A 12,537-nucleotide genomic window follows, 5' to 3' on the forward strand; every position below is an offset into this window, starting at 1 on the left:
TGCCTTGAATATTTTTTTTGTTCGCACTGTTCTAAAATTCTGCATTGCGGATCTTTTCTGTCTGACTAAATTGTTTTTATAATCTATAATAATCTGCCTTAAATGACGTTAGTACATAAAGTCAATAAAATAAATTTGCATTCAAATGTCTTCAATACCTAAACATTGAGAGAGAGAGAGAGAGAGAGAGAGAGAGAGAGAGAGAGAGAGAGAGAGAGAGAGAGAGAGAGAGAGAGAGAGAGAGAGAGAGAGAGAGAGAGAGAGAGAGAGAAGGGGGGGGAAGAACAAGGAAAGAAAAGATTTGTATGAACATATTTTATGTGAAGTGAAAAATAAAAATGCAACTCTTGTGAAAGTGGGGAAAAGACTTAGAAGTCTTCTGCCATCCAGCTTCTGCCAAGAATAGGATTTATGCTAATATACATACATAGGGTAATACCTATAACCTGGGATTCAATACAGTTAAATCTAGGATTCAGTACATTAAGACACTGTAAGTTACCTTCTAGGTTCATGCCAGCTTGAAGACATTTTCGGTAGCGGCAAGCTGGGCAGTTCTTCCTTCGAATTTTGTCAATAATACAATCATTTCTTCCAGCACAGAGATAATTGTGCTGACCTATATTTGTAAATACAAACAAAAAATATACATATAAATGTTAACTTTAGTACCCATTCCATGCTATATTCTCCAACTAAAATACTATCTCATAAATGTTATAATTACAAAGCTGAATGTGGTATCAATTGCTTGGTAAAATTGGTTAAAACATTCCATATTCAAGAAGGAAGAAAGTCAAAGCAGAACAATTGCAAATAGAACAACAAAATCCGAGTCCAGTAGCACCTTTAAGACCAACAAAGATTTATTCAAGGTGTTAGCTTTCAAGTGCAAGCACTCTTCCACAGACTATAGTGATGACTACTTAAGACAGAAGTATTTTATGGTATCACATTTTTTATTCTTGCTGTTCCATCAAGGATTTTAGGATGAGATAAAATTTCTCCACCTATTGTATACACTTGCATATAAGCCTACCTGCATATAAGCCGAGACATCGAATTACAGCACAAAATGTTGGAAAAACTTATTGACTCACATATAAGCCAAGGGTGGTGTTTGGATAGTGGCTTTTTCTCCTTTCCTCCCCTCCCCCTGTTTTGAGCAGGATTTCCCCTCCCCCCTTGTCCCTGCTCTTTCCCTTTGACCCCTCTTGCCTTTATTCCTTTTTCTAGGGGTGTTTCCTCCTTCTGCTCTCCCTCTGAGACAGAGGCTTCAGAGCTTCCTGCAACATGTACCAGCCTTCTCCTAGCCTTGTTAAGGCAGGGAGGGGGGGGGGAGGCAGAGACTGCTCTTTTCCTCCCAGGCTTGCTGCGTCTCTGCTATTCCTGCCTTTGCTTCTTCATGCAAGTATACTAGTCTACCACCCCCACCCTCCAGTCTTGTCTGGAAGCTGTTTTTTTAAATACCTGCATATAAGCTGAGGGGGACTTTTTCAGCTCAAAATAAGGGCTGAAAAATTTGTCTTATATGCGAGTATATACGATACATTTTATTCTTAGAGTTGCTTTTGGGCAACTTAGGCTGAGAAAAAGGAACTGGGTCATGATCACCTAGTGAGTTTCATAGACAGAGTGGAGGTAAAAAGCCAGCTCACCCAAGTACTTTGTTAGGCTAACAAATACACCAAACTGGGCTTGTACTTCAGCTGTGTGATATAATCTGTGTGATATAATTTAACAACATGGTCCAGTCTATTTGACAACAGAAATATAAGGCAATAAACCAGAATATCACTCCCAGTACTGCTGTCAAGCAAAAGCAATGAACAGTTTTTAAGAATTCAAAAGTTCGATGTTACTCATGCTTTATTGCTTACAACTACTTTGCAAAGATGTTTCCATCAGTATAGAAGTTGGAGTACCTCCTCTTTAGGCACATGATTCTATGAGGGGAAATCTGAGAGGAAATTCTGAGGGGTAAATTCCACAATGGTAGTAGCATATCTTTCTGCTCCAGCAAACACAAATAGGAGTATGGCACTTTGAAGCCTAACAGCCTTTTTTTTTGCCATAGAAGGGGGTAAAAGAGTATATCCATCCCCAAATTCCCTATAGATTTCTGTAAATGGCTTTTCATTTGCTGACAAAAAAGACCAGTCAAACTATCAGAACAAGGTATAGAAGAAAATGATTATTTTATGTTTTGCAAAATACATCAACGTACCAGGACCTTCAACTCTCCAAAGCAGAAATAACAAAGGAAAACTACAGAATAGTTCATCTGCATGTGCATGACAGTATCTTTTCTTGGGACAAAATTTTGGGTGGTGACAGATGTGGATCATCACCTCGTGTCCCTCTACCCACCAAAACAATTTCACGGACTTCTGATACTCATGGACTAGCAGATATGAAAAATCTGTCTGCCTTCTTCTGTCTCTGTGCAATCCCCTGAACTACACAGAATTTAGTTTGTGCAGGGCCCACGAGCCCAGCTATCAAGTTAAGCGAACAAAGTCCACAATACTTGTATCCACAGAATATGGGATCCAGTCATTTCTGTACACTCTCTGCATTCTTCCAGTTACAAGAAGACAGCAATTTCAGAGAAAGCTGCCAGTAAAACCATTCTGAAAAAATTTGTTTTGAAAATGCTGTTGTGCCACTTTAAAAGAATAGGGAGGAAATTTCTTGGGTTTTGAAGGCTATGAAGTGGACAAACTAAATCCTCTGGAATTTTTATTATACCAGGGATCCAAATGCAGGCAGGGCTTGGAAGCAAAGTAGATCCTACTACACTTTCCAAAGAGACATTTTTCATGTTGAATTACATAGCAGTTTTAACATGATACACTTCCTCTTATTCTGAAGTAAGGCTTGCCAAGTTTCACTGGAGTAGTCACTTCACACAAGTCAATATCTGAATGTAAGCCCCATGGAATCCAGTGGTACAGAATTATGTTGTCAGGGAAAGAGGGTTGGTACTCTTGAAAAAGTTTGGGATTTTAAGTTCTCCTTCTCTGTGTCTCCTGTACATCAGTGGTCCCCAACCTTTTTATCACCAGGGACCACTCAATGCTGGGGACCACTCACCGGGGACCACTCAACGCCGGGGACCACTCAACGCCTTTTACTGAGGCCCGGTGGGGGGGGGTAGTTTACTCCTCTACTCTCAACCACTGCCCTAGCGCTCTCTGATCGCTATGGTAATGTTTAAACATCCCAAAATAAGATACAGACACGCCACAACAATGAAGTGTGTTGTAAAGGGCTGGGGGGGATGAAGTAAAGGGCCTGGGGGGGGGGGGAGAAGGCGTCCTTGAGGGCCCACCTTCAATTAGTCGAAGGACCACATGTGGTCCGCAGCCCACAGGTTGGGGATCGCTACTGTACATGCTCTTCAATCAGTTCCAAGCACTAGTAACATGACTTCAGGAGGTTCTTTTATCTTACTGCCTGTCATTCCAGACCTACATGGAAGCTGGGATTAAAAAACAGTGTTCACGTACTGCTTAAGAGGAAAAGGTACCTCTTTTCTGAAATCAACAGGCTTAAATGTGCATAATTAGACTCCCAGTAGAGTGTCATCTAACAAGGGGATTTACTCAACAGAGTTAAAAATTGTTCCTGATGGTTTGTTGGTGAGAAGGAAGACAGTGCATAGGAATGTATATGGCACAAGTGGCTTTAAAAATTTAGACTGCATATGGTAACAGCTTTTCCATGATGAGTCACTGTAGTACTTCCTGTGCATATATTTTCCCCTTGAATGCAGTTATGGCAGTTTATTTTAACCTTTTCCTAGATCACATATTCATCATCCCTTGAAACGTGACCTATGAAAGCTATCAGTTTAGAAGTTAAGGAGTTTTTGGAGTTGAGCCTTAAGAAGAAAATGTGCTATGAGATCTCAGGAAGTAAGTTTATGGTGCCATGAATCTATTTCATGGGATATATTAAATACTCTGACAAATATGGTGGCATCTAAGTATACATTGTTACCTAAATTAATAAAAAATCAGTATTTCACAAAAGAAATGGTCAAAATGCCAGCAGCAAGGATGTTTTTCATCCTGGCAATTAAATATCCCAGAGCCAGATGTGTCCCTATTATCAGGCTTACAGCACAATTCCATGGAGAGTTAGAAAAGCCCGCTCATTTCTAATGAATTTAGGCAAGCTTAATTCAGCTCAGGAGAACACTGTGAGCACAACAGAAATAGGAGGCTCAAATCTATATACAAATTGCATCTGGGAGAGGGGAACTGTGCCCTGCTTAGTCCAGGCCAGAAACAACCACAGCTGAAGGTGACGTGTAGATGCAGGCAGACCTCCACTATACAGCATCCACAGAACCACACGTACTTGTGCACACAGACTAATTTCACCTCTGTCATCAGCGAGGGGTGGGGGGAATCTCAAGGAAAAGCCCCTGAAGACCACTTTGCTCTGCCAGTGTGAACAGGCTGGTGATCCCTGGCCTGAGAGATGTATTATTTGGCCTCAGTCAGGGCCAGGGCCTTCTCGGTTCTGGCTCTGACTTGGTAGAATGAGCTGGAAGAGCGGCAGGTTCTTCGGGAATTACCACAATTCTGAAGGATCTGTAAGATGGAGTTCTTCTGACAGTCATTTAATTGGGGACAATGAATCTTCTGAACATGATTAATGCAGGTCCTCCTCTGTACTCTTCTCCTATCCTGGACTGATTAAGTAAGTGAGCAAGCAAGCAAGCAAGCAAAACAAACAAACAACTTGACTGGCAAGCAATCATATGATTTTATTCATGATGATCCAGTACGAGTTTTTACTTATGAGACAGTTAAAGGACAAGATTAGGAATGTGCTGGACATTTTTGGAATATTTGGAAAAGCATAATGAAAAGCAGCCTGTACTGCTTTTGTTAAATGCAGAGAAAGTGTTTGATTGTTTGAATTGGTCCTTTTAAAAGATTTTAAAATACATGTTTTTTGGAGACAATTGTATTAATTGGGTGAAAATTATTTATACTTCGCAGTCAGCACAAATCATCGTTAATAGAGATTTAACTAAACCATGTGAGATTCATAAGGGAACAAGAAAAGGTTTTCTGCTGTCACCTATGTTGTGTATTTTAGTTTTGGAAATATTGAATAGAAATATAAGACATAAGCAGAGGATTGGGGTGTGTATGTTAGTAAACTGAAAGATTTTGGCATATTAGCAGGTTTTTTAATTAATAAAGAGAAAACAAAGATGTTAACAAAAGAGTGAATTTACAAGAACAGATGGAACTGATGAACAGGACAGATTTTAAGGTTGAAAACAAGGTTAAATATTTGGGTATTTGGTTCTCAAATATTAATTATATATGCTATTTAAGAATAACTATATGAAGGTATAGAATTTAGAACAATGATATGTCAAGATGGGATAAAATATAATTATTACTGTTGGACTGAATTTCTGTGATTAGAATGAATATTTTACCCAGATTGTTATTTCTGTTTCAGATAACACCTGCCTTGATTTCTGACATACTGTTTAAACAATGGGAGAAAGATTTATTAAAATGCATATGGCAAAGGGGGAGTAAAATCAAGAGTAAAATTTAAGGTATTACAAGGCATAAAGGAAAGATCTGGCTTTACCAGATTTTAAATTGTATTTCACGGCTTGTGGTCTAGCTTTGATGAAAAGAATGGGTCATGTTGAAGAATAGAAGGTTACTAGACTTAGGACATAATTTGAAAAATGAGTAGAACAGCTGTTTATGGTATGACAAATCTAAAGTTAATGTTGTTAGGTGCGAAGTCATGTCCAACCCATCGCGACCCCATGGACAATGATCCTCCAGGCCTTCCTGTCCTCTACCATTCCTCAAAGTCCATTTAAGTTTGCACCAACTGCTTCAGTGACTCCATCCAGGCCTCTGGCAAGGGAGCCTCCGCGCGGCTGCTGGGGGCTCCCTGCCCCGCGAAGCGCCTCTCGCCTTGTCAGGCCGCCGACCAAGGGAGCAACTGCAAGCTTGCGGCCCGGGAAGTTTCTTACTGCGGGAGGGCGGGGAGAGGGAATCAGGGCCGTGCTGCGCACTGCGCATGCGCGGCTCTTTTGTGCATGCACGATTTCGGCCACACATGCGCAGTACGTGGGCTGCGCATGCGCGATGCGCGTGCGGGCCCTGCCGGTCCCCAGCCTCAGAAAGGTTGGGGACCACTGATTTAGAGGGTATTCAATCTGGCAGCCATCACCCCCATGATAGCCCAATTCTCATAAGATCTTCGAAACTAAGCAAGCTTGGGTCTGATTAATACTTGGATGAGAGAACACCAAGGAATTCCAGGGTCCCTATGCAAAAGAGGGTAATGGCAAACCACCTCTACATCTTTTGTTTGTATTTAGAATACAGAGTGCTGTTGCAGGTGCTATGGATTTCATCAGGATAAGTCATAGGCAAACTTATCCTGTGCATATTCCTTCAGATTTATTTCCAGTTCAGTTTAGTAGTGCTCACTACCCTGTAACAGCCCATAGATCATGACTCTGAAAAATGGCTTATGCCAGCATGGTGTAGTGGTTAAGAGTGGTGGACTCTAATCTGGAGAACTGGGTTTGATTCCCTACTCCTCCACATACAACCACCTTGGTGAACTTGGGCTAGTCACTGTTCTCTTAGGGCTCTGTCAGCAAGAACAGTTTTCTTAGAGCTGTCAGCCCCACCTACCTCACAGGGTGTCCGTTGTGGAGTGGAAGATATTTGTAAGTTGCATTGGGGTTCCTTCATGTAGTGAAAAGTGGGGTATAAAAAACCTGCTCTATTACGGTAAATTAACTACAGATTATCCCCTGACCTATTACAACAGGTTCATTTATCCAGAGATGTCAGATGTACCAGAAACCATAGGAACACATGTGAGGACTGGAAGGGTGGAGTCAGGAGGAAACAGAGGAAGAAACTGAGACCTCCCCCCCCCCAGTGCTGATAAGTGGGAACAGGACAAAGGAGCAACAAGCTGTGAAAGTATGAAAGTTACCAGTTTGCTGATCACCTGAGGATCTGTTCAAGAGCACAAGCACAGGGATTGATGAATATTGCCATTAGTTAGTATTATTATTATTATTATTTCGATTTATTTCCCGCCACTCCCAAATGGCTCGCGGCGGGTTACAATGTCTTAAAAAAACCATTAAAACTCCCATTAAAAGACTTTAAAATGTCACAACATGGCAGCACAATAATAAAATCCCCTTCCTACCCCCATTCCTAAAAAAAGGGGGGGGTGGAGGAGAAGGAGGTCAACGATGTTCAAGAAGCCCGGGGGAGAGCAGTCGATGTACCCCAGCAGCCCCAGCCTCAACCATAGACCTGGCGGAAGAGCTCCGTCTTGCAGGCCCTGCGGAACGTTAAAGGGTCCCGCAGGGCCCGCAGCTCACCCGGGAGCTCATTCCACCAGGTGGGGGCCAGGACCGAAAAGGCCCTGGCCCTGGTCGAGGCTAGGCGTGCTTCCCTAGGGCCGGGAACGACCAGAAGATTCTCACTCGCAGAGCGCAGAGCCCTGCGGGGGGCATAGGGCACTATGGTATGCACCAGGCAATAATTGGTGGATGATACCAAAGGGTTAATTACATGGATTCCTTAATTAAAAGTGGGTTCTGAATCCTTGATTAAAAGAAATGTGTGAATTATCCTTACAGTGTATATATTTTAATTTGTAAAGAATGAAAGCATTTTAATTCTGCAGAGGGGATCAAAAGTAAACACACAGCTCATATTTTTGTCATAGCTATCATCCATGTTTTAATTAGATTATGTCTTACCTTCCACAGCTCTTTTGAAGAATACCTTGCAACTGCCGCAAGTTAGGACACCATAATGACATCCAGAAGCCTCATCTGAGCAAACAAGGCAAAGTTTAGGAGGTGGTCCCGTAGCTGTTGAGGAGGTAGATGGTGAAGTGCTCACATCAGATTTCATTCCAGGACTATGGAAGTAAACAAAGCACAAGGCAATCAGTGTACAGAACACAAACATTTTTTTTTAAATCTGACTCTTGCTTTCAAATGGCTTTTGCCTGCTAATGGGCCTTCGTTGTCAAAAATGAAGAAAACTGAATTTTTGAGACAGCCATATTACTTGTAGTTAAGGTTCTTCGTAAGTTTTAAAACCTTATCAGTCAGTGCCTTCTATACAAATTTCAAGACCGTGTGTCTCCTGGTATAGTCACACTGAAGAAAGTACACCTACTTCTTTTTAAAACTACACAACTATTACTAGAATTATGTTTGAAATTTTGTTTAATTATTATGACTACTTTCACAATTATTACAATTAATTGCAATTATGTTTAAAAGGACAGTTTTTCTATTTCCTCCTTGATTAGAAGACAACGAGCACAAACACAAGCTGTATTTAATCTATGTAATTTTTATCTGAATAAATGGCATTAGGAAGTTAATTGGAAATCTGCCTAAAGGTTCTTTTTGCAAGTATTGTCTTGAGGCTATTAAGATCGAGAGAATGTTTAGATGCTTGTTTATACACATAGTAATTTCACAGGGATAAACCACATGTTTTGGAGAACATTACATAATCTTGGCCCAACAGCAACTAGAACAGTGGTGGTTGCTGAAGGATATTAGATATAAGATTGTTTGAGGCAATAACTAATAATTGCAATTTTACATATGAACTTGCACAGTGAAACTAGAGATTTAGGCTGACTGAACTGAGATCTCACCACTGAGTTGACCTGAGGCTGATTTTCCTACAAGATTAGATACTGACCACGCCATTCCTTAGTGTAGTGGTTCTCAACCTTCCTAATGCTGTGACCCTTTAATACAGTTCTTCATGTACAGTTCTTTCACAGAAATTAAACCAAAAACTGACCAATGGCGTGAAGATCCATTGTTCATGATTGTATATAAATTAGTTTTTTTTCCAGGATTTCTCATTTCAGTTCTGCCTCTTGTTCCACCATGTGCAGTCGCAGGCAGGAGGAGCAGCAACAGTGGCGGTGCCCCCCCCCCCCGCCAAGCTGCTTGCCCTGTCGCAATTCCTGTGAGATGGTCGTTCAACCCCCAGGTTGAGAACCACTGCCTTAGTGTGTAAACATAGATATTTAATTTGGAGTACCTTTATTCCCAAGAATTCTACTTGGATTTTTGAAGGATAAATTTAGAACTCTTATATTGCCAAAACTGATCAATTTGAATAGGTAATATCTTAGAACCTAGTAATACTTGAGGATATAAAACCTATATGTGTCATTTTAAACATCTAGAAAGCCATGCTCTCTTTGTCTATTGTACTCTTCTATATGCAAAGGTATAATTATTTGATGAAATTGTGAATATCTGTGCGTACTGCACTGTTTCCCTTGACACAAAATAAAGGCTCTGTCCACATAGAACTTTTATTTATAACTTATGAATTACTCCATTCAATCCCTTTTAAAATGCACTGAACTATTGGGGCTAACTCAGAATTACGTTTGTTGCAGGGAAGATCCTAAAGTACAAAGAAACTAAAATTAATAGGCTAATCTAGTCAGATGCAATAAACTGGCAATTTGAAGGCTAGTGAGACCTTTGTGCCAAACAAAAGCCAGCAGAATCCACAGGAGCACAATAAATAATGAAGCTACTTTGATGTGAAACATTCTTTTTTGCAGGGCTGGGAAAGGCAGTGCAGCTGCAGAACCAAGGCTAAGGCGCCTCCACTGGCAGCCTTAAGACCAACAATGTTTTATTCAAGGTGTGAGCTTTCATGCATGCACACAAAAGTGTTTGAGGAAGTGTGCATGCATGTGGAAGTTCATACCCTGAATAATATTTTGTTGGTCCTTAAGGTGCCACTGGACTCAAATTTTGTTCCGCTACTTCAGACCAACATGGCTACCCAGCTGACGCTCCTTCACCTCCTGGAGATGGTTGGTATGTACTGCTCTTGTTGAGAGAGAATAACTGGGGTTGATATAACCCTCTCACTTTCTGAGGCCTTTCTTGAGCAAAAGGTCTATAAGGTTTCTCTAGGTTTGCCACTGTCTTTGTAAGAAAAACAAAGTATTACTGATCTTCTGTGTACTGGACTAGCCTTGGCTCAGGTGGGCTAGCAGAAGTGCCTACTGATCTTGCACTTCTGAGTATTCTGCTGTGATTCTACTATGCTTGCTTCTTTAAAAAAATCCCTGCTGAGATAATCTGGTGTGACACTGGCTAGTTCTGTTGGGTTTGCAATGCTGCCACATTGGCACTGGGTTGTGCTGCTGAGCACTTCTGCGCCAGTTCTGCTGTCCTTGCAACCCACCTCCCCCTCTTTTGGATTGTGATTCTGTGCTTGACATCAGTCCTCTTGAGCTGGCATTTGCCAAAAGGGCAGGGGGTTCTGCTGCTGGCCACTAATGCATTACATTGGATCTGCTTTCCTTACAGAAATGCCTCCCTCCCCAGTTTTACTTCAGAGATTCTCAGATTTTACTTTGGACCTATTAGGTTTTGGCACTGCCACAGTGGCCCTTCTACTAGGCACATTGCTCTGTTCTGCTGCTGGACTAGCTAAAATGTCACCCCCCCTTGCACACACACACTTTACTTTCTGCTACAGAGATTCTCTGGGATGTCTTGCTGGGCGTGTATTGCCTTGCTTCATTTCTCCCACTGGAAATAATGGAAGATGGGGGCACCTCCTATGGTGCTATCTTTCTGAAACTTGGGTGGTCTTCTGAGGACAGGCTCCAGTAGATACATTACAAATTTAGTGCCTCTACCTCAACCCCTCTGTCCATTGAATATCCCTCAGGATACATTTGCCACAGACTTTAACAATCTCCATAGGGTATAATGCAACCCCCCAAATTCAAGAATCCCAAATATTTACCATACCGGTACTGGGGTTTGGGAAATGGCAACAGTGTTCAGGTCCCTATCCCTAGTAGCAACTACTGGCAACAGAACACTGAACTAGCCAAAGCAACACGTTAATTCTTAAGAAACAAAATGCAAGCGTATGATGGAACAAAATATGTCTATTTGATTAACAAAGTTCTTCCAACATCCAGGTATTAAGGACTACCTTAAAAAAGATTCCAACTTTTGAATGAAATGTACATTCTCCCCAATTAAAAATAAAAACCAAATTCAGCTTTTATATTAACACGTTTAGAGCCTCTTGTGGCGCAGAGTGGTAAGGCAGCCGTCTGAAAGCTTTGCCCATGAGGCTGGGAGTTCGATCCCAGCAGCCGGCTCAAGGTTGACTCAGCCTTCCATCCTTCCGAGGTCGGTAAAATGAGTACCCAGCTTCCTGGGGGGTAAACGGTAATGACTGGGGAAGGCACTGGCAAACCACCCCGTATTGAGTCTGCCATGAAAACGCTAGAGGGCGTCACCCCAAGGGTCAGACATGACTCGGTGCTTGCACAGGGGATACCTTTACCTTTTACCTTTATTAACACGTTTAGCTATCAGGAATCATGTTATGAAGTTTTAATTAATAATTAATGCTTTACATCTGCACAATGCAGCCATTTCAATATTCCACCTCTCCATATTTACCAATCTTTAACTGCTCCTAAGGCCACCTGGGGAGGAGTTAGGGCGGGCCCTGTCCAGGATAAAAAAGCGGCTCCTGATTGGGCCCTCCAAGTGTCCATCCAGGGCCAAGCAGCCAATGGGGAGGCGTGCAAAGCACCTTCCTATTGGCCCCTCACCAGGACAGACCAAAATTCCATTCACCCAGCCCAGTCTGGCTGCCAGTCTGCTCCTGACCACCAAAGGGAGAGGAGGTCAGTAGGGCTGCCAAGGGGGATGAGAACAGAGGCTGCGCCAGCCCTTTTCGCCCCAAGGCTGTCCTAGCTGTCATGTCCAACTGCAAATTGCCTCAGAACCCTGACAGAGCTGGCTGGAGGCTGCAGAGTGCTCCCCCTCCCTCCCTTCAGGCCTGCTGCGAAGGAGCCTCTGACAGGCCCTGACTGAGGGAAGGAGGCATTTCCAAGAGCAAGGCAGGGGAGCCTGAGGGCCTTCCTTTTGAGGGGGGGGGGACTTTCCCCTTCTGCCAAACAGTTGCCTGACAGGGAGGCCACAGAAAAGCTCCTTCTCACTTAAAATACTGCTCTGCCCGGAGGTTAGACACAGCCAAGCCATGTGTCTTTCTTCTTTGCAACTCTCTGCAGATTTGAGGCCACTGCACAGCGTTATTATGCAGGGGAAACTGGCTGTTTTGTCTCCTGTTTCATCTGCACAACAACCCTGTGCAGTAGGCCTCAAGTCTTTCCATTCAACAACAACCTGTGTGGGAGGCCTTAAATGTTTCTTCTCTACCACAACCCGTGTCCAAAGTAGCCCTTTCTGCCTGGGGAGCTGATCTTTATACTCTGCAGGTGAGCTGTATATCTCCACATCCATGCCCTCATTTGCCACCATGCCACCACAACCTCCCACACAACACACACATTCAACCCCATGCCATTACAGACTGGACAACTCCTCCCCTTCCTCTTCCCACTGCCAAGCTCTAGTGCTCGTTGTATTCTTGGATCACTCATAAAACCACTACCTTC

The 12,537-nt window shown here is 42.6% G+C and overlaps 1 protein-coding gene across 1 annotated transcript in view; it reads right to left on the bottom strand.

The window, feature by feature from the left end:
* NR3C1 (nuclear receptor subfamily 3 group C member 1) overlaps positions 1–12,537 on the bottom strand; it is an 88,320-nt gene that overhangs the window by 44,781 nt on the left and 31,002 nt on the right. Inside the window, exons 3-4 of the mRNA XM_077326947.1 lie at positions 7,799–7,962; positions 503–619 (exon numbers count right to left, since the gene is read on the bottom strand). Of these exons, the coding sequence (XP_077183062.1) occupies positions 503–619; positions 7,799–7,962 (281 nt within the window). The remainder of the gene's footprint in view (positions 1–502; positions 620–7,798; positions 7,963–12,537) is intronic.

Source organism: Paroedura picta, chromosome 3 (assembly GCF_049243985.1).
Source record: "Paroedura picta isolate Pp20150507F chromosome 3, Ppicta_v3.0, whole genome shotgun sequence".
In the NCBI taxonomy this organism is placed as follows: domain Eukaryota; kingdom Metazoa; phylum Chordata; class Lepidosauria; order Squamata; family Gekkonidae; genus Paroedura; species Paroedura picta.